General features: G+C 38.5%; 1 protein-coding gene across 1 annotated transcript in view; it reads right to left on the minus strand.

Annotated features, from left to right (window-relative positions):
- The window catches only part of Ptprd (protein tyrosine phosphatase receptor type D), a 511,224-nt gene that overhangs the window by 40,385 nt on the left and 443,513 nt on the right, over positions 1-27,326 (minus strand). The window contains exons 25-27 of the mRNA XM_052176673.1: positions 20,185-20,360; positions 1,483-1,602; positions 853-1,007 (exon numbers count right to left, since the gene is read on the minus strand). Of these exons, the coding sequence (XP_052032633.1) occupies positions 853-1,007; positions 1,483-1,602; positions 20,185-20,360 (451 nt within the window). The remainder of the gene's footprint in view (positions 1-852; positions 1,008-1,482; positions 1,603-20,184; positions 20,361-27,326) is intronic.

Genomic DNA, 27,326 nt, shown 5'->3' on the forward strand with positions numbered 1-27,326 from the left:
AGTATATGAGCATATTCATGCAGGGCCACAGCACAGAATATGTCCAATGATAGAGAACATCCGGAATCTAAGAAGGCATCTTGAATATTTTGTTATTAGGAGCGGCATCTGAGAGCAACTCAGGTATCCTGAAGAGATGAATTAAATGTTATAATGGATTAATATTTACATATACAGACACTGTGTGATGGTACAGAGGATGGCAGTCAGAATTGAGGGAAGGTGTAAGTTATATATTTCAAGAAAAATTCCTCATTTCAATGTACATAATAAAACTTTTTACAAAATGTATGTATTTTATAAAATTAATTTGAAAGACCAAGATAATGCATTTCTTGTATGTTAACTGATAGTAATAATAAATAAATGCATCTATCTATCTTTACATTAACATATGTTCCAAGAAAGCTTAAACGAATGCAGCACAAGAGCCCATTGACAAATTCATAAAAAATAATTTTAGAGAATATTTTTCCATAAAAAGATAAAATCTAACTCTTTCTTATAAGGTTAAAATGTAATCTTTTCTCTTTTGTTTATCCTCACATACTTAACTTTGTATTCATCTATTAGTTATTTTTGCAGCTAAGAGAAAGCAGTGTATGGGCAGTGTGTAGAGTGGGTGGGTGATGGGCAATCACACTATATCCAGAGGTATTATGCCTTTTATCCAGTCTTTTCTACTGATCTCAGTACAGGACTCGATTAGCAAGAGACATCTGAATGAATGTATTTACCATCTCCCAGAATCAACAATCGCAAAGAGAACATATAACATAGAGTCATTTGTGCTTCGTTCCCCACTCAGTCCTTCTGGCTGAAAATAAACCAAATGTTCTCAATGGTCCTTACCTGCAGTGGACAACCATTGGCCCTGCATCAGGAGGATTGCAGGTTTTCACTCTTCGTAAGAAAGCTAGGAAAGGTGTGGGGTGTTCTGGAACTCCATGGTCAGGCCAGGCGGTGAACTGGAATTGTCTTACTTCTCTCTTCTCACTCGAACCATTCTGTGACACAGGAACACTTGCTCAGATGCTGCTTTCTGACCTTAGCAGCTAATGGTGAGTGCCACTAAAGTACGCTGCCTCAGTTCTTTCCTTTTAGGGGATAGCCTTTGAAGACACATTACCTGGAGCCCTGAGATATCCCTAAATGATCAGTATTTGCTGAGGCAGGTAAGCTTGTCACATGAGAAGCACTCTGCCATCTGGCTGCAACCATCTGGAGTGCTCCTGCCTATTTACAGAAAGAATTAGTTCTTCCATTTCAGAGAACCTTTCTTCAGAACACGGATTGGATTTGTTTCATAGTTACTGATAAAACACTGGTCCATGAGAAAGGGGGCTGGATGAGAAATTCAAGAATGATCTCATTCTTCCCTGTTGCCAGTAGGACCAAGATTTAAGTACAAAGGATAGAGGAATTTAGTTTCTTTAAATAATAGGGAAAAACTGGGCAAGAGAACGAAGCCAAAAAGCAAACCTTATAAAGTGCAAAGGTCCGGACACAGTACGTGGCAAGCTCCACCGTATCCAGCAGCGTCACCTGGACCAGCCCATGAGTTTCTGTGCCTCTGCTGGGCCAATACTGGTCACACTTCACCTAAAGAAAGAAGTGACACATTCAGGCCAGATGCTTATCAACTCTTCTCTTAGCTTCCCCTAAGTTGCTGTTGAGGGAAAACATCTTTTCCACATTTCATTTTATGTTGATCTTTTTCTTGCATGCATTCTTGTTATCCCCAAATATGTAAATTAGTGCTCTGATGCCAATATAAACCGCATTTTTTAAACTGGTAGAAATATTAAGCAGTAACAGATTCAATTTTCTAGGAAAAAAATAAGTTGGAGATTGCTGTTGAATAAAATAGGGATAGATATCTTTGAAATTTTAGAGTACTTGGGGAAAACACATTTGTTATTTGGTAGGCACTATGATTCACATCAGAAAGATTATACTTAGACATTTAAAATACATGGCTAGATAGCATTCATCCATCAAGATTTTACAGGCTCACACAATTCCACAATGCTCTCTCACAATTTACAAATATACTTGGTTAAAGAAAAGTAGAAATAATTTGAAAAATCTATCAAAGTGTAATACACAACATAATAAGTGTTACTTAAAATACAAGATAAATGGTATTTGTATGCAAAACAAATGAAATCTGTAGCATCTATGGGAACGATCTGTCTGCTCTTTAAGTATGGTTTTGGAGGGTTATTATAGCAGTGTGGTTTAAGTACTACAATTCATTCATTTAAGATAAATGACCTACTATTTCCATGTGGAGTGGAACAGCCCATATAAGAACTACTCAAACCCAATTAGCTTAGATGTGACAAAGAATAATTCCAACTCTGCCGTAAGCCTCAGATTTACTGCATGTGCTCACAGTGCAGCAGAAAGCATAATAAAAATGACAAAGGCATTATATTTTCTAGTGAGGTCATAGGTCAGAAAATATTTACCCATTCTGCTACAGAGAAAAGAAAAGTGGAAATGCTATTTCACTGTAACCAAAGGAAATACATCTCTGCAAGCTAAGGAGCAATACTGTCACACATCTGGAAGCACACCGTTCATTTGAAAAGGGAAGAATAGAAAGTATGCCTACACAAAGGTAATAGGCATTGCTCTCATAGATGTTAGAAATTTGTGGTCTAGTAAACATAATTATTATGTAATTATTCACTTTGAAGCTTAATAAAATACTAGCAACAGACTCTGAATGTCTCTGTTGTTTGATTGGCATTTGGTCTGTGTCCTCTGGCATTCAGGCTGTTTCTGCATAGATAGCAGAGATTCTAAAAAGGGAGATTTTACACCTACTAGACAATTCTACTGAGAAGAAAAAGGAGAAAAACACTCTGCTCTGTATCTATCTATTTAGCATGTAGAAACTGAACTCACAAGGTTTGATTCCACTGCCTTTCTCTCAACTATGAGACCACACAAAATCACCTCTGACTAAACAAGCAAAACAAAAGGGTTCGAATCAGATACAAAACAGGTTGCAATAATATTAAAATACTTTACATGTTTTCTACATTCACAAAATAAACTGGTGTTTTTATTTCTATCATAGGTTCCAACTCAAAGAGGAAAAAAATTAAGAAAGTTAGGTTTTCCCAGGACAATACTAATACGCATAGATTGAACACTTCCACATATCTCCTGATCATTTGTTAAACCCACACCATACTTGGCAAATTTATCAAAGTACTAGTTGAAAGGAATCACAGTACCTTAGGAATAATAACTCATGGAAAAAGTCCACAAAAATTATGCCAAAGTAATTTTTAAAACCATGAAAAAAAGACACCAGGTTAATGGCTTGCTGCATTTTTGTAGGCTCATATTGTATACCTGTACATGTATGGTGTAGGAGGAGAGGTGCCCCTTCAAGCTCAAACTGGCAATGGGGGCAATTTATCCCCATGCTGGTCTTCCTTTTTGACTCATTCTCAGTGTAGCCTGTACAGATTTCTTCTGATTTCACAGGGTTAAGAGCTTACATTTAGTAGTAAATAATACTTTAAGGCTTACATTTGTAGCCCTATACTACACAAATATTTTCTCATTCCTATCTCATAGAATGATGTATACGATTATGAAAAAATAAGTATTTCAAAGAGATTTACTGCTTCTTGTTTAAGGACTTTGGGTATACCATTAAGGTATTTTTAAAAAGTAGTTCTCTGATTTTTTTTATATTATAAGTTTGTTATTTCCCCTTTCTCTGTTCTTCACTTCAAACCATTTCATATATCTCTCCTTGCTCTCTCTTATATTCCTGAACTCTTTTAACTATTTGTTATTACATATGTATATGTTCATGCTTTTATATAATTGAATGTATAAATATATAGCCTTAGTATAATATTACTTGTATGCAAGTTTTCAGAACTGACCACCAAAACTTTATATATAAGTTAATATATAATCTCATAAGGGAAATTTCTCTTTGCAACAGCTAGAGACCATTGAACATAGTTATAATTATAACTAATCTAAATGCAGAGTTGGGACCCCAATCCCATGGATACATCTATTATAAAACTCTATAACCTAAAGCTCAAGGATCAATGCAGATGAAATATATGGTTCAAGTAATGAAGGGACACCAAGAAGTGAAATGGAGCTGAAGCCTATGTTCAAGGAGATAAACGGATTAAGGCAGTGGTGACTTTGGGGCAAGATCCCACCCAGATAAGCTTAGATCCAAGCATGGTGGTACACACTTTTAATTCCAGGAAACAGTTGCAAGCATATCTATGAGTTCAAGGCTAGCCTGGTATAGAGAAATTTCCAAGTAGAGCAAAGCTTAAGTTCAGGCCTTGGGGTACACATCTTTGATTTCATCATTCAGGAGACAGAACCATGCAGGTCTCATGAGTTCAAGGTCAATCTACAGAATAAGTTTCAGGACAGGCAACCTTAGGTAGTGAGGGAGCTGGAAAACAGAAAACTCATGTTATTAGAACAAGGGGGGCTAAGTTGCAGCTCCTGCAAGCAAAACTTGGCAGCTTTGGCTGTGTGGCTCTGGTTTTAGAGTCAAAAACAGAAGGGACTACCAGGACAATTGATGCTGGTTAGCTGGAGCTAAGAAATTTGCATTGTTAAGAAGTGAGGTGAGATTTTTTTTTTCTGGGAAGTGTTTTCTAAGAGCACAAAGAAGGTGTGTTCCAGAGATAGCAAAGATTGTACCTCATGCTACACCTGGACTTGGTAATGTGTTAGAATCACCCAGGTGGTATTGGTTTTAAAGGTATGAAGGGATCACAGAAAACAGCTGAGGCTTGGCACTGTGAGAGGCCAGGCAAGGCCATTTGTGAAGGTGTAGCCTCAGTTGCAGTTGATGACCCAGGACTGAAAGGGTCATACAAAGAATTTGAGATTTGGCACCATGAAGAGAGCCTATGAGAGTTATTGGTGAAGCCTAGCTGCAGAAAACACCCCAGTATATTGGAGATGCTAGTACCATGCTCATGGTATCTGTTCAGTAGTAAAACCCTAAGACATACACCCAAAAGAAAATAGTCACTCATGATAAAAGTCCTGGCAAAAACAGGAATAGAGGGGGCATATCACAACATAATAAAGGCAATATACTGGAAGCTCACAGCCACCATTATACTAAATTGAGAAAAATATCCCTACTCAAAGAAGAAACAAGACAAGGATATTTATTCTCTTTGTGTCCAGTCAACATTTTAATTGACATTTCTGATCACACTGGATAGTTCCAGGTAGAATATGGAAACCTGATCCTTATCGCTCAACCGTGTGAAAAGTTCATGTACAAATGAATGAAGCACTTCAACAGAAGATCCAATATCCTAAATACGATAGAGAAGAAAGTATGGAAGACACTGGAACTCACTGGCACAGGAAATGATTTCTGAACAAGTCACTGGTAGAGTAGGTCTTAAGAACAAAAATTAAGAGGTGAGATCCAATAAAACAAAAAAGACTTTGTAAAAGACATCATTATTCAATGGAAGAGGCAGTCTACAGAAAGGGGGAAGATCTGTGCCAGTTTCATATCTGACAAAGTTGGTTTTTTAGATATACAGAAACTCAAAAAATTAAAAATTAATGAACATTCAATTAAAAATAAGGCATGGGTCTAATCAGAGAGTTCTCAAAAGATGAAATGCTAATGTCTGAGAAATATATATATATATTAATGTTCAACATCTCAGCCATCAGGGAAATTCAAATCAACTACATTGAGATTTCATCTTACCCCAGTTGGAACGGTTATGATAAAAAATAAATTAATACAAACTCTGGCACTGATGTATAGAAAGGGAAACACTTATTCATCACTGGTGGGATTCAAACTATCATGGCAGTATGCAATTAGTGTGGCACTTCATCAAAAAGCTAGAAATTTATCTATGAGATGATCCAGCTATACCACTCACAGCATCGTTCCAAGGGAGTCTATCCTACTGTAGAGGTGCTCACGTTGCTCCATTCACTAGCCAAGAAATAGAAAGAGCTGATGTGCCCATCAACTGTTGAATGGATAATGAATATGTGGTACATGTTCACAATAGATTATCACTTAGATATTAAGAAAAATGATATATTAAAATTCACAGATATGGGAGTCATTCCATAAATGAACATGGAGAAACTGGTCAGGTACTCAACTGGAAGCTTCACCTGACTGAGTAACACTGGTATCATTGGAGGGTACTATATACACCACTGGAGGAGAAAAGTAATCATGAATGTCACCTAGCTACAAGCATTGTGAACTAGTATAATGACCTGCCCAACGGCACCATAGTGTCATGAAGATTAGGGAAATAATTACTTTGTTATTGGATTTGAGGCCTACTCCATGAGATATGACCTATACCTGAAACTGTTAATGAGACTAAGACCATATCCGGGGCCATAGGGGAAGCCTATTAATATTCTGCTAAATGAACACAGCTGTAAAACAAGTCCTAACAACCTATGGTTAAACTCATAGATCCATGCATAGCTCATCTCCAATGGAGCATCTTCTTGCACTTGACATTAATGAACATAGAGATCTATAAGTGGATAATGTGCCCATAGTGAGAGACTATCAGATTCCTATTCTCAAGGTTCAGGAATATGTGCAAAAGAGGAGGTGGAAAGACTATAAGAGTCAGAGGTGGCAAACAACTCCAAGGAAATAGCACTTTCCACATCTAAGAGTTGACAGACATAGGAACTCTTTGGACTCATATACAATACTTTCAAAAGCTCAATTCAGACAAAATCCCAACATAGAGAATGGATCACTTCTAGTCAAGAAGTTATTTGACACTCCTATTTACTAAGAGACAATCAGTTTTCTCCAATGGAATATTGGAGAATTATACTGGAGAATTCTGGCTATATTACCCAATATTCAGAGTATCCTTCATGCTCAGAAGTAGTGGTCAAACAGATTGGAGTACATTGTTTGTATATGTGTGTCATTTTGTTTCTAAGAAAGAGTGATAGTATGAAGTTGACTATGTAGGGAGGTTGGGGAAGGTCTGGCAGTGGGTAGAGAGGGTGGGGAAGGCCTGGTAGTGGATAGGAAGGTTGGGGAAGGTCTGGCAGTGGGTAGGGGTTTGGGGAAGGTCTGGCAGTGGGTAGGGGGTTGGGGAAGGTCTGGCAGTGGGTAGGAGGTTGGGGAAGATCTGGCATTTGGTAGTGGGTTGGGGAAGGACTGGCAGTAGGTAGGGGGTTGGGGAAGGTCTGGCAGTGGGTAGGAGTTTGGGGAAGGTCTGGCATTGGGTATGGAGTTGGGGAAGATCTGGCAGTGGGTAGGGAATTGGGGAAGATCTGGCAGTGGGAAGGGTGTTGGAGAAGGTCTGGCATTGGGTAGGGAGGTTGGGGAAGGTCTGGCAGTAGGTAGGGGTTTGGGGAAGGTCTGGCAGTGGCTAAGGAGTTTGGAGAAGATCTGGGAGTACAGGAGTAGGAAAGTAGGGGAGAGGAAAGACTATGATCAAAATACTTTGAATATTATTATGAAAAAGTAAATACTTTTTAAGCAAAGCAGTTTCCTCTGGAATGTGGTGGTGTTAGTAATGTACACCTTCAACACCAGGAGAGAGGCAGGCAAGTCTCTGAGAGTTTGAGGCCAGCCTAATCTACAAAATGAGTTCCATCCTGGAAAGGCTCCACAGTGAGAGCCAGCCTCAGCTTCCCCTCCCAACCCCCCACCCCCACAAAAAATTATGGTAATCACACAATAGGTACCACCATTAAATAAATAACTGCTGTTCTAGAAAATACTTACTAATTTTATCCAATAAAATGCATTTTTTTTCATTTTAGGAAACAAAAAGAAATCCACTATTCTCAGTGAGGTAACCCAGATCAAGAAAGAAGAACATCATTTATTTCCTCTCACTTTAGATACCAGCTTTAAATCTTCAAAGATATGTATTTCTTGGGTTCTATAAGAGAGCAGGCTGAGCAAGCCAGTGGAAGCAAGCCAGTAAGAAACATCCCTCCAAGGCCTCTGCATCAGCTCCTGCTTCCTGACCTGCTTGAGTTCCAGTCCTGACTTCCTTTGGTGATGAATAGCAATGAGGAAGTGTAAGCTGAATAAACCCTTTCCTCTCCAACTTGCTTCTTGGTCATGATGTTTGTGCAGGAATAGAAACCCTGACTAAGACAATTGCCAATGATTATCTACCAGAAATTGTTGGCAAGATGCTTTGCTGAAGATACTGTATACTTGAATCATAGTACATTGAAAAATCAAGCTAGTACTTACCTGAAATTTCATCCTTACTGACTAGCTTTCATAGTACTGGAAAATGCTATGCATGCTAACAGGGAAGAAGACTAACAACATGGAAATAACTGATCAGTTTCTGATTGGATTTAAGTCCTGCTCCACAAGATAAAACCCATACTTGGCACCACTATAGGTCCAAGAACCTATTGGTTAGAGAAATCATAGACATTAGGGTAGACTGTACTATCATTACTCTGCTAAATGGACATTGAATTGAACCAATTCCTAACTACATTATAGATTAATATATTTTTCAGCTCTCATCAAAGAAGCTTCTATTTGCAGCAGATAGTGATTAACATAGAGATCTATAACTGTACAGAGAATAAGACAGACAGAAATGTTAAACTCTAAATGGGAAATCTGCATCCCATGATCTACACCCTAATCTCAAGTATTTCTTGAAATAGGTGCATCATAACAGAAAGATGCAGAAGGTGACTTTGAGGAAACATTGTCTTCTGGTGATAATGGGGCAACTGCACACACTAATTCACAGCAGTTAGGACAGCATGAAAAAGACCAATGGAAACTCAAGGCAAACTAAATTGGACTTGATAAGATTTAAAAAAAAATAGGGCACAAAGTTAGGCAAGTAGGGAAGGAGTGGATCTGGGAGGTATAGTGGGTAAATATGATCAAAACATACAAAACTCTCAAGGAAACAATGAAAATATTATTTTGATAAAGAAAAAATGATTTGAAATATAATCTGGAAGGGAAAAGGTTTTGTGAAGGCCCATTAAAGGTAAGTTACTTCTTCTAGCAAAAGTTTGAGATCTGAGTTCCATGTTTGCTGCTGGGTAGAAACATGACATTCTAAACTTTCCCAATGACTGTTAAGATTACAATATCATAATACTTCCCCATCCCCTAAATAGTTAATCAAATTGACCATTGCATAATGGTGAGGACAACAATGAGAAGAAAGCTCTGCAGACATACTGAAGACATGGGGAGAATAATTTCCTCTTTAAACAGATAAGTGAAAGGAGAAGCTCCTCCCCTGAGAGTTGATTACACAGTCTGCTCACTTCTGTCAGTTCTAAGTCAAAACCTGTAAATTTCTTTCTTCTCATTTCTATTTCTTCTTTGAATAGCAATGCAAATCCTAGTCATGTTTGCCTTGACTCTCTTGGCATTCTCTTACGTTCTTACTCTAGAGACTCCTGCTACCTTTTTTTCCCTGTGGCTCATGAACTGGCAAGCTGTTTTATGAGATATAATTTCCACCATCTATGTAATAACCACTAAAAGTGGCTCAGACTTGTTTGTTGTTTAAAAAACTGTGGTTTTATCTTTTCTTCTTCTCCATATCCTTCCACTAAGCATCAGCTGAGTCTTTAGCTAGTTTGCACTAATATTTTTTCTCTTAAACACTCATAAAGCCATCCTTGAACTTCAAAACAACACATATTATTTAAATGCATTCAAAATAAAACCCTACCATTAGGCATATGTGGCAGGTGTTGCTATAATAGGTTGGAGCATCCTGCTTTGGAGGACTTTCATCCTAGTTCATGGTCATTTCACTATGGCTTATCTTAAAAGTGGCACTCAGTGGTACTCAACAAAGGCTGCCAACTTTATAATCAGGAATGTGGCTTACATAGGCTTATTTTTAAATTATCTATCACTTTCTGAAATTGAATTTTGCTCATTTCAATTTACTAAAGACTTACTAAATTTGGCATACCATCTGAAGTCCACTTGTAACCAAACAGTTCCTCCTCAGAGTTCCAACATTCCTGCTCTGAACGCATCTGTTGCCAGGTACTTGGAGAAGCAAATATAGGGCAAGAGGTAAGCCGCCAAAGAAGGAGTAAAAATAGCCAGGTAGTACTGTTTGAGACACTGTAACTTACTAAAATGACTGTCTATCCATATTGAGCAGTTGTGGCCATAGTGGCTGTTGGAGTCTGCATTTTTTTATTAGTAGTAAAAAGCAAGTAGAGATGCATTATATAACACAAATAAAAGTCAGTTTTATACTCCATTTTAAATGATCATTTAATAACAGGATCTAAAATTTTAAAAAAGTTTCATATAAGTGCCAGAACCTATTTTAAGTAGACTATTACATACTGAGTTGTTAAGTTTTATAAATTGTAGTAACTTCTGGTACATGTTAGTACCCGGTTTGTTTACTATTTGGCTCAATGACTCTGATATTTTTCAGCAAGTGTTATTCTTTGTACTAAACTATTACATTTAGCCACATACTTTGCCAAGTTGCAAAGTTCATGCACTTCCCTATCTCATTTTATCTTTGCTGACCACTCTTTAGTGGTGTGTGAGAGGTCATGCTAAATGCAAAGTGAGTAATATCAAATCATCAGACAACACTGCACTTACACCTCCTTACATTTACAATCAGAAAACTAAAATAATATTCTATAGATAGTGGAAATTATATGTCATAAAACAGCTTACCAGTTTATGAACCACTCTAAAACTTTCTGGATCTCTTGTCAAGTTTTAAAAGTTGTTCTTTTACTGTTTGATGTATTTGCTAGCAGTTGATGCACAGAGCATGCTATGAGTTTTGCCAATGATTTGCAAATCATGATCTGTTTATACCTTAAACATATAGGCACTATAGCTTAGGTTCAGGCACTTTGTTAGAATCAAAAGATCATTCTGTAATATCACTTAGATAGTAACTTTTCCCACATTAGTTGTTGGCATCTTTGCATATTGATCTCATCACTAATAACTCCCAAGGAGCAAGTGAGTGTCTTGTTACCAGTGTCAACTCTGCCTCTGGTTTGGACATAATCATTTAACCAGCTACATTCAAGTACCACAAATACCAAGCAGTTCTATTAGCTAGCTGAGTAATCTGTGTACCAATAGTTTCCATAGACCAGCCAACAGAGAAGGGGCTGCAAAGCTATACATAAACTGCTTTGCCCATGCTGAAATCATATTGACAGAAAATACAAAAACCATAAAGGTATTACTGTACTGAGAATACTGGACAGCAAGGAGATTACTTTACAATGCATAAAAACTAACCTAACCCAGCTTGAGAAGATTAGACATGAATGTGGTGACAGGGAAGTTTGCACTGTCAATAGACACTGTTATATTGGCTTCTCTGGTGCAGATTTGCATATGCACTGTCATGTTTCTAAATGGCTTTAAGCTGACTCTGGACACTGTAGACAGTGAAGATGGCTAGGGAGAGGAAGGATGAAATTTGGTAAGCCAACCAATATCCAAGAATTGGCCAGATTCTTTCTCTTTTATCTGACGCTGACAAGAGAACACCAAGAGTGTGGAACTTGCTAGATAATGCCTCAGACATCTGTCAGGTTGCCAACAGAAGCTTCACACCTTTTGTTGCCAGTGTCCCATTTACATTAACTATCCAGTACTTTCAAAGCATTCCCATACATCATGCAGACTCCAGAGGCAATGTTTGTGCTGGCTGTTCCTGAAGTTGCTTAAGGAAAAAGCAGTTTCTGTTCACTTAGACAGGCAGGGTTTGGGCTATGGTTTGAGAAATTAAATGTTCAAGGCCTTTGGCGCTTCCAGTTCTCTCTGGAAGAAGACACAGACCTGGCATTTGGAAAGCATTTGCTCTCCATTAAACTTGCTGAACCTTGACAACCAGAGAAGCCAAGAATTAGTCTGCCACTGGCCATTGCTAGGCTTTCCAAAACCGATAACAACAATGAAAACAATAACAGTGCCATTTATAATCTTCAGTGTGAAACTGTCAGATTTTAACCCCGGAGAACTTCAAGCTCAGAAAACAAGCTCAAGGTTTGCTTTTCAAAAAAGAAGAAAAAATCTGAACAGAATCTGTTTGTTTGTTCGTTTTAACTGCTTCTTGCTCCCAACTGTTCTTAAAGTCACAAAACTAAATATGAATGTGTCTCCACCTCACTTTGCTTCTTGGAGAAATTTACAAAGGTGACATTCACGGACATTAAGTCATTAGTCCATTGACTAAATATCAAGCTTTGATATTCTAATCTCCTGAAATATTAACTCAGGGAGGAATGAAGACCAGCCCAGTCTCCCATGCCTTGACAGTGTTTGATCTCCGTTCATTAACACACATACCAAAATATATTGATAAGAGTAATTTTTTCTTTTTCTCTGACCTAAGCAACAACCAAGGTCAGTTGCATAAAACATTTTATCTGAACTAGTAATGGGTTATCAACTGATCATATATGCAACAATGGAAAATACAACATTGATATTTTGAAATTATAGAACCCTTTACTTCCAGGACAACATTTTACAAACTAACTGACAATTCAAATCATGTCTCATTTGTTGCCTGTGAAAATTTCTCTCCCTGTTTCTAACATTTATAGCATTAAGTCACATCACAATAACTCTAATTCAGTTATTTCCCACTATAAGGCTAAGCCTTATACAAGATATACAGATACCAGAGCCTTTAACATTCAGTAAGGCTGCCCAAGCACTTCTTTGTTTCTTTGTTTCTTTGTTTCTTTGTTTCTTTGTTTCTTTGTTTCTTTGTTTCTTTGTTTCTTTCTTTCTTTCTTTCTTTCTTTCTTTCTTCCTTCCTTCCTTCCTTCCTTTCCTTCCTTCCTTCCTTCCTTCCTTCCTTCCTTCCTTTCTTCTTTCTTTCTTTCTTTCCTTTTTTATTTTAATTTTTCATTTTTTCGAGACAGGGTTTCTCTATATAGCCCTGGATGTCCTGGAACTCATTCTGCAGACCAGGCTGGCCTTGAACTCATAAATCTGCCTGCCTCTGCCTCCCAAGTGCTGGGATTAAAGGCATGTGCCACCACTGCCCAGCTGCCCAAGCATTTTCTAAGCACTCCCTGTCTTATCTACCTCAAGATGATAGATAAAATAGAAATCATCCAGCTAAAAGCACACAAAGGAAGAAAAAAGTTGAAATGTAGGCAATCATCTGGGAATGAGGGCGTTTCCTGAGCCAGGAATCACCTTGGCCAATCGTACTTTGGAGACTCATTCTTTGGGACAGGCTGCCAATCGTACACCCAGTCACCCACAAATAACACCCTGGAGTGAAAAGGCCAGCTGCATATGTTTTACTGTAACAGTGCTTCACTTTTTCCAAAGATTTTCTTCCCTCCATGTGGTTGCCCAGACCGATCTTTGTGCTTATTGGCATATTATGAAACATGGAAACAATTAGAAACCACATTCTAGGGCAGGAAAATGACTTGCTACAGAATCAATGAACTATGCAGAACTTGAGAGTACTTGGCAATTCCAGTGGAAACTGAAGTAAAACTCACAGTATCTTTTATCACAGCACATTCTACAGCGGTTTTAAGTTGAGCTGTGTATTTAAGGCAGCTATCACATTTTATCTTCTAAAACCCAGAATTTAGTCTTCATGTTTGTTTCTTGACTTGCCATAGAAAAACTCCTAAAAAGCAGTCATTTTACAACTTTAATTTAGTATTGGTATGAAGGTTAGTTTTAATTGTCAGTTTGGCACAACCTAGAATCAGCTGTGAATAAAATGTGAGTGAGGGCTTTTCTAGATCGGGTTTCTTTGAGTACTTCTGTGGGAGATCATCCTGGTTACAGAAATGGAGCTAGGAAGGCCCACAGCGTTTCCAAGAGAGGCAGGAGATCCTTACTTGTGGAAGAGTAGAAAAGTGAGAGGCGTGAATATAGGCATTGCATTCAGCTTTTGACTCTCAGTGTAAGTAGTGCTTCAAATTGAGTTTCAGCGAACGATGGGCAACCTGGAACTGTAGGCTGAACTAAACAGTCTTCATTAAGTTTCATTAGGTACTGAAGTGAAGACCAGAATAGGCACAAACAACCTAAAGACCCTCATGGACCTGTAGGATTCTTTCAAGACCACAATTTTCTGAGAGTGAATAGAGTCAATACATGTGAAAAATCAAAGAACTTGCATTTTTAACTTGGATCCCAGAGAATGTCAATCTTTTGATAAGGACTGCTCTGGTTGTTCCAATGCTAAGAACTAAAGCCCAGTGAGACATTTAGCACAAACAATGGAACGTAGCATTTGTCTCAGGAACAGATTCTGACACTGAAGGTCACAGTACTATTGGTAAACCTCAAGCTCCAGGGAAAGTGAGCCAGACAGAGACAAAACAGAAAGCTGGAAAAGAGATTGGTTCCAGGAAGAAATGTTATACAGTGGGAATACAAACAGAAACAAACAGAAATGCGGCCCATATTATCGTTAGTGACAAGGACCACGACAGGCCTGGATTATGGAGGTTTTCATACTGTATCATCTTGCCATGATGATACATGAAAGCAACAAACAGGAAAGAATGTCCTGAGAATGATCTGTTTACAGAATTAACAAATTTCCTCTGTTAAGTTCTGAATTCAGGGAAGCATGTTCAGAGGGAAAGCTAGTACAAAAGTCCAGCTCCATCCCTGAGAACAATTCAGAGATGAGGCACCGGGTATAGTGAATAGAAATCCGCAAGTGCAGTGAGCATGGTCATGCTTCACTGGTAACAACAGAGAAACAAATTAATTTCATTTGGCTGCAAAATGTGGTATTTAGAAGCCAGCCTTGAAGCAAAAATGTTAAGAAAACAACCCTCTAAGTAAACTATCACTGAGGCTTTCAATTGCACTTCATCCTGAAAGTGTTTTCTGTTACAAAAGAAGAGCTACACTGTTGCTCATAATCCAACCCAAGGGTGTGTGTGGGGGGGGGCAGGTGATGTGCTAACTGCTATGTGCCTATTAGGAAATGCTAACGTTGAGGTCTAGGCCATCATATTTGATGCAAAGTATATCGACTTTAAACTGCCTTTTAGACAATTTTTCTTCTGATGGTGATATCCCCATGTGTAATGGCATAGTGTTCCTCCTATCCATTTAATTCTTGACACAAAGGCTGTAGTTAATAAGTATTCTCATTTACAAATTACTAATGAGCAGGATAGAAACATGGGGTGAATTGATGGAGACATGGAAAGAGAGAAGAGTCCCTCACTCCTGAGTCAGGTAGAGATCTGTCATTTGCTGATAATCAAGAATCTCAGGGAGGCTGTCCATACCATCAGATGACCACCAAGAACAGCAGCAGCAGTAGACTACAGGCAGCCTGAACCTAGAAGACAAAGTGTGCTGCAAAGGGCAGAGGTGGAGAGGCAACCCAAGCCCTTGGAGGAATCCAGAAAAGGGTGAATGGATCCCAGACATTGGACGGTTGGCACTTGATTTTGCTTTTGATTGTGACTGTGCCCTGATATTTTTCCCTATTGAAGTAAGAAGGTGTTTTAGTGGAGCCCACAGTTAAGAGACTTTGAATTTTTAAAAGACTTTGAATTTTAAAAGATATTGGATATTTTAAGGGGATTGAGCTTTTAATATGTAAATACTGTGGCACTTTTAAAGTTATTTTGATCTTGGGGATGAACAAGAAAGTAAGGGTTGAGGCTTAATAATGATTTGCTTGTAGGTCAGGTTGACAAGGGGACAACTGTACTGGCTGGTTATGCGTGTCAACTTGACGTAAGTTGGAGTTATCACAGAGAAAGGCGCTTCAGTTTGGAAAGTGCCTCCATGAGATCCAACTGTGAGGCATTTTCTCAATTAGTGATCAAGGGGTAGGGCCTAGCCCCTTGTGGGTGGTGCCATCCCTGGGCTGGTAGTCTTGGGTTCTATAAGAGAGCAGGCTGAGCAAGCCAGGGGAAGCAAGCCAGTAACATTCCCCCATAGCCTCTGCATTAGCTTCTGCTTCCTGACCTGCCTAAGTTCCAATCCTGACTTCCTTTGGTGATGAAGAGCTGTGTGGAAGTGTAAGCTGAATGAACCCTTTCCCACCCTCTTCCAAAAAAAAAAAAAAGAATCTCAGGGGGCTGGAGAGATTTCTCAGCAGTTAAGAGCACTGACTGCTCTTCCAGAGGTCCTGAGTTCAGTTCCCAGCAACTACCTGGTGGCTTACAACCATCTCTAATGGGATATGATGCCCTCTTTTGGCACACAGATGTACATGCAGACAAAGCATTTACACATATAAAATAAAAAACCCCTCAGAATATTTTGAAACTTACAAATATAATGACAATATTCTTTTATATAGCTTTTATATCAGATATTTCAAGTTACAATGTTAAACAGTAGTGAATCCTGTGTAAGGACTGACTAAGCCTATGTGTCCCTTTATGTTCACAACTGTAAAGCTATAATATTATAGGAATCTTACCAGAAACTCCCAATTACAGCAAAGGATATATATTAATCTCCTTGCACATCCATTATGGCTTATGGCTTTATTTTACCAGATTATAATCTGATCTAAAATACCTCCAGAGCTACCCTAATAATCTCACTTGCTAGAAAGAAGGGGAAAAGACTCCTATCAATCATTTGAGGTGCAACTTTAAGAGCCTCCAAAATGGCATGTGTCTACTTAAGAGATAGTAGGTTCTTCCTGTTATTCTAGATCTTTCAGAAGCTTATACCCATACTTGAGTATATCACCTATTAGTCCTTGTTACTAAATCTGTTAAATTTGTCTTTTAATAAACTACTACTGTATACCACACTGGCTCATCCTGAAACTGTTTCCTATGATGAAGTAAAACACTGGACTATGCCTGAGTGGAGGTCTCTAAATCACAAGTGAACTCCTCAGACTGCTAGTGAGAGTTCTGAATATGTCTCCTGCTGTACCACAATTGATTAACATGTGCATATGTGTACAACCCCACCTCCCATGCACATATGCATATCACATGTATGTACTTGTTCAACTGAAATAGGATAAGTATAACTGAAATTCTAAGCCTTCGTGTAATAATGGATCAGTCTAGAACCAAGCTAGCTCAATATTTGCTTTAAGGTTGAATGTTTGGAGGAAAGAATTCCCTTGAGTTCTCAGGTCAAACAGAAAGCCAACAGTATTCCTAAAGTATGGAGCTATACATCCCTGTAGGAACTTAGCACTATTCATAATCTTGTTTCTATAACAAATCTTATGCACATTCTTGTTTGAAAGACAAGGAACTCATTCCTTGGTCTTCCAGTTTCTGTAGATGAAAGAGCACTGGGGCTGGGAACAGGTGAAGTAGGAAGATAAGAGGAGGAAGACGGGACAAACAGATGAAATCTGAGCCACCAGCACTCTGTTAAATCTGCCTTGTGACACCTGGTCCTTCTTCTGAAATGTGTAGAAAGGACAAACAAAGGGCTCTGGACTCAGGGGTCAGGACTCATCAGTCTTGTCAGATCGATGATGACTGAGACTGCCAAACTGCCTACTGGCTAATGCAGGTCATCATAAGCTCAGGAACATGCTGAACAACCACAGAATAAAAATCACAGGACAGCAATTTAATTGACCTCCTTAGGCCATTTAACAAAGCAGCCCGCCAAACTCGCAAGAGCAAAGAGTAATTAATGAAGGGAGCAAACAAAGGTTCATTTAGTAACTTCCAAATAAGTTCCTCTGTCTGAAGGGGAAAGAAAGGTAGCCTGCAACAAAAAGATAAACTGCAGGTATTTAAGTCACAATACCTTCTGCCAGGAACTGCTCATTACCATCAGATGTCGCAGTGGCAGTGGGACCAGAAAGAACTAACTTTATTATTAGAAGCAATTAGCAAGAAAAGGGGCAGAATTTCATTTGGTTATTTCAAAACAAGTTTCTGTGCATAGTTTAATGAAGGCCTGCAGTGTCAAGATAAAATGTGTGTTTTACTGAAAACAGCTTTTGCAAATGACTGCTTGTTACCAGCTGGTATCTCTATGCAGAGCAGAGCTGAAAGGTGAGATTTACATGCATGCTGTAATAGAAAAGTTTGGCTGGCTCAGTTTCCTAGGCATGTCATAAGTAGTAAGGCCTGATGTTAAAGAATATGGATTGTAAGGCCGGAATGTGGGTCTTCAGTTCCTCTCTCTGACCTTGCTTTCAGAATGACTGTCAGTGCTTTTCTGGGCCTCAGTTTATTCACAGGAAAAAGCAAAGTTTATAGAATCAATCAGATTTTATAAAATCATTTACATAAAATTGGTTTTAACCAAATGTCAGCACACTTAATAAGTTAGATAGTGTTATAATTATTAGCTCATTTATATTATGGATCATTTGTGTTGGGATTACATTGGGTTTGAATATATTCATATGCTTACTGGCTTTTGAATGTACAATGTAAAACCCACACTGCTTTCATCGCCATAGACATTTCTACATCCATTTATAAGGAATCAGGCATTTGCAAAGATCTCACAAATTTTTAGTTTGGCTAAAGCAGCCCCATATTACCACTTTCAAGGTGACAGGATAGCTTTTCAATATTTTCCTAGAAATGAGCTTTTACCTTATGAATTATCTGGGCAACCTTAAGCTCCCATGACCTTGCTACAGTTGGGCTTAGGAACACTGCTAAATATTGAGCTTGGAAAAACACATAAAAAATCTCTTTTGTCTCTTACAAGGGGATCTTGGTTTCAATCTCTAAGTATGCTTGAAGGCAGAGAAAGAGACCCTTTACCTGAGGTCTCACCATGAGCATGAATGTCCCCCTGTTTCAATGAAAATATCTAAATACCTATTTGTTAAATTCCTAGGGTTATAACTTGAATTTCATGAGCAATGTATGGAAACTGCAGATTCATTAGAAAATATGGCATACTGCTATGTGCTATGTTTTAAATTTCCAAACCAACAATATTTAACTAATATGCAGTGGACTGTAATATTGAACCCATATGGTGACTGAAACTCTTTTCTTAGACCTTAACAAGAAATGACTTGTTATTAAAATCTATTCATTTTGGAAAAGCCAAAATTAGCAAAATTCCCTCTGCACATTTCTCTCTCTCTCTCTCTCTCTCTCTCTCTCTCTCTCTCTCTCTCTCTCTCTCTTTCTCTCTCTCTCTCTCTCTCTCTCTCTCTCTCTCTCTCTCTCTCCTCTCTCTCTCTCTCTCTCTTTCTCTCTCTCTCCTCTCTCTCTCTCTCTCTCTCTCTCTCTCTCTCTCTCTCTCTCTCTCTCTCTGTGTGTGTGTGTGTGTGTGTGTGTGTTTCAGCCATGTTTTAAACTGAATCATTTCCTAGCTCCCCTGAGTTGATTTGAAGGATTTAACTCTGAGCTCTTTTCAAGGAAGTTTAGAGCTTATATGCAGATTATTAGAAAAAAAAGGGGGAAATGTGGGCAGTACATATGGGGAGAAATTCCCATGGGTTCTTGTTCATATCTAATATTCATTTTTTCTAAACAAATTGATTATCTCCTTAGATATCACTTTCATTCTCTCTGTAGCAACCATGACTATTGTAACATGTGAAAATTTCCTTTTTAAAAAGACTTACAAGCTTTATTTATTTATTTCTTTTAGGGGGTAGGATCTACTTATGTAGCTCTGGCTGGTATTGGTATAAAACTATGTCCTATATCAGCTTCCTACATGTGATAAAGGGCACTAGAGAGCATAATCAAACTTTTCCCAAAGGAGGTTTAAATTTTTTAATTCTTATAAAGGTCTTAAATGCTGTGTTCAGTTTCAGCTAGGTAATCCTCATTGGTGAACATCTTGTAGGAGTGGTAGATTTGGGAGAGCTGGTGAAGATATTCCCTTGAGCTTTCATACTTAAGTATTTGGGGATGGGATCTGGGCATTTGCACTTCTTTTCTTAGTTTTGTATCTGATAGGAAACAGAAAAGGTTGGTCAGAGCATAGCATTTGTGAGCTGGGTTCTGCTTGGCTGGACCTTGGTGAAGGATGTGCAGAATTTTGTTTGATGGAGAAGATAGGCTGAAGAGTTTTGAAAAATAGTTCAATCTGAGTTTTTGACATCCATTTCCAATGACTGACTGTTAAAAAGTGCTACCCTGGGGGAAAGTGGCTTCTCAATAGAATGAAATAAACAACAACGTAAAGATGATGGAAAGAGGAGTTTTGAAGAAGTCGATAGTCATCCTTACCCTTGACCTTTCTTCTAGTTTTGTCATCATGACAACTGTGGCACTTCGTTGCTCCCATATCATTCTCCAAAAGTCCCCAAATGTTTCAGGAAGAGATCCCTGGGTTGCAATATAGGCATTTTGTTTCCTATAGCCATCTATGTAGTTGGCATTCACATAGTCACTTCCTGGGATTCCTGTAAAATAAGGAGTATTGTTCAACCAGAAGGTAAAACTCATAAGAGAAAACCATCTGTCTCTGGTTTAACAGCAATGTTCTACTTTATTTCGTAGCCTCCATATTTAATTCAATATATTTCAGATTGGATTTTTAAACCAGATTAAGAATATGTTCTACATGACATCATGTTAAAATATGCAACATCCATGGTATTGTGTCCTCAAATATGACCAAATCACCAAATACAGTAAAACGAAAGAGAAATTCATACAATTCATTTTTTTCTCATAGGTTCTCTGTCGCCTACTTAGTAATAAGTAGTTTGCAAAGATCAAAAAATAGTCTAGTCACAGTCTTTACTTCTTATTCTCCAGCACTCAATTTTCAGACAAAAACTAAATATAAGAATGCCTAAGTATGAAGATACAATATAAAGTAGAATATTTTAACAGCAAGTAATCCATTGCAAGTTTAGCTCCTACTACATCATATAAACTCATTCTGTAATCCTGAGAATGCCAGTTCCTGTCTTATCATCTTTTCAAAAATGGGACAAAAGAAAGACTAAGCCACTGAAGTTGGTGAAGAAAGCCAAGTTCAATCCTAAGCTATCTCTCTATTATCTCTGGGTCTGGATATCTATACAGAAGTATCTCTCATCTAAGGCTCACAGGTTTGTAGCACATGAACCACCTCTGAGCAACAATAGGGGTAGGCCACCTGGATCATCTTTACTTTTGTTCTTTCTAGTATGTGTCATAACAGGAAAAACAGCAAGGTGAAAACATAATTTCAAATACTGTGGTTTCTGCAAATCCAATGGTGACTTTCTACTTCATTTCAAGTAAAATCTAAGCTCTTATCTACAAAGCTCTACACCTTTATAATTTCATTTCATTCCACTCACCTCTTAATCTCTAGACACTGGCTTGCTTCCATTGGTAGAAAAAGTTCTTTTCCACATATCTCCTGGAGCATACTCTATCTTTCCCCCATAAGTAGCTCTATCCACACCAGTCTCAGTTCCCAGAATTCAGGGCACATGGGATGCTCCTTTATACTACTATCCATTACATCAGTAAGTTTTTGCTGAACTGGCTCATTACAAATTTGACCACAATTCCATATCTCTCTTAATATCCTTTGGCAATATACCTGATTAAAACGAATGCATAATTTGATCACTTGCAATATTTATTAAATAGGAGAGATGTTCTTTTTTATGACTCTCTGACTTAAAGTCTAATTTTCTGCTATTGTAATACCTTAAGAGAGATAAGAGGCAATTTGTGTTTCCTCGGAAGGCAATGACCAGAGTGACCACGAAAATCAATACTACTCTATAGAAAAGGAATTCGTGCTATAGAAGCAAAGGGGGAAAATGGAAATTGAGGATAAGAGCTACCTGAGAGCATCTGAAGGGCTTAATTTACTGTGTGGAGACATAGCTTCAATTCTGAAGGATGTTAACTACAGGTGGAGGAATTGTATCTCTGCTACAATAATACATTTTCAAATAATCAGAATCAAAAGGGTAGTAGGTTTCCTAGAGAGATAATGAGTTGCCTGTCCCTAGAGAGAAAGAAGTGCTTCACAGGGACATCAGTATTCTATGTAAGGAAACACTAGAACATATGCATGGTCCCTTCCGGCCCTGGGAAATATGTGCCCTGGAGTTAAATTTTTTTTCTTTATATTGGAACATGTGTTTCCATGCTAAAAATGCTATATTTCCCCGATCGCCAGTTTCAATTACTTTGACTGCTTTTCTGAATCCGGTTGTATAACTGATCCTTCAGATAGGAATAATGAAACTCGAATGGAAGTCAGGGCACCCTGGGGTGAACATATGGATATAGGATACCACTGTCATTAGGTGGAAAGTCTTTTGAGCAGAAACTGAAACACACAGTTGGCTGAAGCATTATTCATCTATTTCAACTACTCAAGAAACAGTTTGAGATCTGGCAGCTCATGACTGATACAGACCCTGATCCTCCTGAAGACCAAATTCCTGTGGATACAAGGGATGGTCTAAATACAACCCTCTGATTGCAGCCACTAGTAAAGTGCATAATTTTACTAAGCCATTATGAAGTGAGTTATCTATGAACAGTTAATGAACAGTGACCACACTTTTAAGAGATAAAAATAAACCATTTCTGTCAGAAGATTATCAAGTGGTTGAGTTCAACACCAAATGTGTTACAAATGTAGCTCCTGATATTTTGAAAGAGAGAAAAGCAAAAATAAAATAATGCAGTATTCACTATTGTATTCACCCTGACAATAATGCTGAGGTTCTTCTACCATGGTGGCATTGTCATAGGGGGTAGGGGGGTGTTTTCCAGAAAGAATGCCTATTTCTAAATGATCCTTTTACACACACAGGTCAGACAAGATCTCTTAGCCCTGCAGTGTGTTGATGCAAGAGATGCTGTCCCTGGAGATCTGGTATCTACCATGTCCTGTATCCAATGCCCTTTCATGAGCTGTGGGCAGGATGAGAAGACTGCAGGAAGGGGGATTCCTTGTCCTTCTAAAACAATAAAACATTCCACACCAGTCAGATTCAAGTACTGAGACCCCAGTTTTCGGTATGACATATGTAGGACTGTTTTCCAACTATTTGTGGGAAAATGTATGCTCCAATGGTTGTCACAGTTTTGGGTTCCATGAAACACCTCAGAGATTTTTGATTAGGCTGCTGGGAGGATAGATCTAGGGGATTCATTCATATTGGGCATTGATCTTCTCCAAGGAATGCCTACTAGTTCATTTGATCTGTCATGCCTTATTTAAAAAAAAAAAAGAAAGCCTTCAGCAGTCTCAACTAACCCAGACCCATGAGATCTCTCAGACATTGAGCCACCAACAAGGCAACATACATCAGCTGCTCAGAGGTCCTGAACAACAGAGGACTTCCTGGCCTTGCACCTAACCATCAAGAGACTTGAGGCCTCAGGAAGTAGTGCTGGTATGGTGTGGAGACATTCATTCTCTTAAAGACAAGGGGGAGGAGTAATGGGATGAGGCACTGTGGGAGGGTAGACTGAGAGGGAAGTAATGACTGGACTGTAAACAAAACAAATGCAATAATAATAATAATAATAGTAATAATAATAATAATAATAATAATAACCTGCAAGTGCTATAGTAACACTCATCATGGTGCACTATGAATCCAAGCATGTAAGAACAAACTGCTCTGGGGGCTCTAAGGATCAAAATCTAACTTAAAATGCAGGAATGAAGAGGGAATTAGGACAAATTAGAAGACGGCTTCACTGTTTATTTATGTGGAGTCAGGAAGACCTTTCAGCAGTTTAAAGTTAGGGCTTGTCTTTGGGTGGTTGTATGTTTACTTTCTGTTTCTTTATGATATAGAAAGGAGTTGTTAATATGCCATGATCCCGAGTTTTTTACCATGTGCTAGTCTCCAGCAAAATTCTAGACATAGGACAGAATTTTGGAAACAGAACAGATTGGCTTTTCAATCAGTATTTATTTATTTGTTTGTTTGTTTGTTTGTTTACTTACTTATTTATTATTTGATTTCCTTAAAGGAGGCCTTACTTTGTAGCCCTGGCTGGTCTTGAACTCACATAGATGCACCTTCTTCCTCTGGGACTGAAGGTCTATACCACCACCACATCTGTATCACAACTGGCTATTTATAATATAGTTTGTTCATGACCAACTTAGCTCAAGGACATGTTTTTCCCCCATTACTTTAGTGTATTTTATGAAATAATCAGAATTTTAGGTTTTCTTCTATATTGATCTATGATGTCCTTTAATTAGCAATAGTCAATTGTGTAAACAGTTACAGTACCAAATGACTATTTCACTTTGGTCAGATGCAAGGAAAACCTAAGCCTAGATCTCAGCTATATACTATGTTCACATAGTCCAATCCTGCATACAACTGAATCTTGATGACTAGATTCCTTCTAGTGGTACATTGGTTGCTTGCTTATTCACGCCCAGGGTTAAGCCTGTATACTCTGAGTTCACTACAACTAGATATGTAAGCCCAAGCCTTTAAAATAAGGAGGAGGGCTGAAGAGAGCTCACTGGCTAAGAGTTGGCTAGTCTTCCCAAGGACATGGTTCAATTCCCAGTACCAAACGGCAGCTCAAAACTACTTGTAACTCCTGATCTAGGAAATCTGACACCTTGCCTATCATACTTTCTGAGGGCATCAGGAACAAATGTATAGAATACCCAAATACACAAAATTTAATAGTAAAATAAATAAAATTGGGAGGAAAATGTCTGACAGAACTGTACTGTTGTGCTCTTTAGGTACAACAGCCGACAAGTACCTGTTCATGCAGAATGAAGCAATTTTTAGCTTCTCATTTTATTTGTTCATATTTTCTAGTTATAGTTCAAGGTAGAAATATCAAAGTTCAGCATGGACTCTGGATGCTTACCACTTCTTCCACTTCTTCCAAAAAAGTTTTTTTTTTTTTTTTTTGAATAGATCTCACTATATAGCAAAGGTTAGTCTGGAACTTGCTATCTAGACCAGGTTGGCTACAACTCCTGGAGGCCTGCCTGTCATTGCCTCCTTAGTGCTAGCATTAGTGGCATGTGCTTTACTACCCCCAGCTTCTGTTTTAGTCAAGGTCTGCCAAGCTTTGGAGAGTTAGCTATGAGATTAAGTCTAATGACAGTAGCCCCCAAGATTAAAAGGACAGTGCTTCGTGGCATTGTTTTTGCATATACTTGAATATTAACAGAAGAAAGAAGTGATGTGCTTTGAAAAAATATTGAGCCAAGCAATTAATGAGTTAGAAATGATTTACAACCTTGAAAGTATATTACAATGTCAAGGAATATTTCACCTGAGCTATTATGTCATGGCAGGGTTAAAATAAAATCTTTCCTCCCCACTAATTTGAACAGGAGTAATTATGCTACAGGTCCAGACAACAACAAAACTCATTCGGTTTCCAGTGGATTATAAATTTTTGATCAGAAGATAATTTAACTTGAAAAGATTTGCCCATGTTTAAAGTGTGTTTGTAATTATGAATGGTCAGTAATTAGCCTTCCGTGTGCTGAAGTTGTATGAAAAAGCAGTACATAAATTATTTTGTCAATACAGAGTTATGTAACCACGAGAGGAATGTTCACATTTTTGGACCACATCATGAACGGAAAATCCTATGTGTAATTTACAATCCTGGGACAGTACTAAGCACATACTTAGGGAACTTCATCAGGAACTATTCAGCCAATCATTCACCTTATCTAGACCAGTGGCAGCTTATCTGCTAAACCTAGGTGCACTGGACTAATTGATTTCTATAGGTTCTTCTGAGCTCTACCATATGATGTCTCTATGGTATTCTTAACATTCTTGGATTCATCTATTTCTACCAAGTTATTTTAAAGATAAACAGACTCCCTTAGTTCCTTAGATTAGCAGTGATACACTCTAATGTACCTGCAAGCTGACTCCACTGTTTCTAACATGCTGCAATGAGACATACTGAGTGTCGGCCAATACTACAGACTTCCACTGGAAGCTGCTAAGTCTCAAAAACAAAACAATGTGAAGAAGAACAATGGTCGTGGGGTGTGTGCCCATAGGAAGGAGGCAGTTCTCCTGCAGATTGGAGGAGAGAAAGCAGCAACAGCCATGGAGGGAGGTGGTGTCCCTCCTGACTAAGGCACACAAATTATTCCTGGCAGAGCTGGAGAGGGAGCGAGATAGGTAGAAGAGCTTCCAATATTCCGCCTCCTAGAGTAGCCTCAAAGCCTGGAACACTCGGCCCTTTACATTCCACAGTTCTTTACATTCCATAAGTAAAGAGTGAGTGAAAACAAATTATACTTTAGCAAACGAATTCAGTCCATTTTTATACCTTTTATCCAAAAAGAAAGAAAGAAAGAAAGAAAGAAAGAAAGAAAGGAAGGAAGGAAGGAAGGAAGGAAGGAAGGAAGGAAGGAAGGAAGGAAGGAAGGAAGGAAGGAAGAAAGAAAGAAAGAAAGAAAGAAAGAAAGAAAGAAAGAAAGAAAGTCTCATCCTTTCTCCAATACATACAAAACCAAAATCCCCAAACACCGAATTAGTGGTTAAGTCCTAGACTGGAATTTCTACCAGACAGAATATATAAAAAGTTTACTTTGCTGACACTGTTTAACCCAAAATTGTAAAAGCACCAGTAAGTTATAATAAATTGATTTAGTTTCCACATGCACTACTCTTTCCTTTCCCTGTGTCATGGCATCTACTACTAACTACATCAGAGCAGCTGAAGTGAAGGATTTTCCTTGCGACACCCCACGGATCAAGAAGTCCCTTCCAGAGAGTCAGTGTCACTGGATTTCTTGTTATAGCTTCAATCTGAATTGTCATTATTTTGGCCAAATTCACAATTTGTTTTTAAAAGCACTTTGCTGTATGGCTACTGCATCAACCTAGAGCTGATAGGAGAATGAAGAACAGGCCCAGGCCTGTAAGCCAGGCTCTCTTCCTCGCTGTGTTCTCTGCCCTGTTGCCTGACCTTTAGACCTCTGCACTGCTGGGGTAGGAGAGCTTTGCAAATGGCCCCAGAAAAGGAGCTAGCAAGTCTGTCTGGCTTTAAGTATACAGCGACAAGAGTAACCTCACAGCATGGGGAAACTCAGTCTCTGGGCTAGAAGAAACATATTTATTGTCAGTGAGCACTTTGCCCAGGATGAAAAAAGCAGCTCTTGGGTCACATCGTTTTGTCGCTATAATTTACATTCAAAGGAAGCAATTATTGAAAAGATTTCTGGACATGACACTTCCGGAGGACCCTGCTATATCCTCCTGGGCATATACCCAGAGGATTCCCTGGTATGCAATAAAGACACATGCTCCACTATGTTCATAGCAGCCTTATTTATAATAGCCAGAAGCTGGAAAGAACCCAGATGCCCCTCAATGGAGGAATGGATACAGACAATGTGGTATATTTACACAGTGGAATACTACTCAGCA

Source organism: Apodemus sylvaticus, chromosome 3 (assembly GCF_947179515.1).
Source record: "Apodemus sylvaticus chromosome 3, mApoSyl1.1, whole genome shotgun sequence".
NCBI classification, from domain to species: domain Eukaryota; kingdom Metazoa; phylum Chordata; class Mammalia; order Rodentia; family Muridae; genus Apodemus; species Apodemus sylvaticus.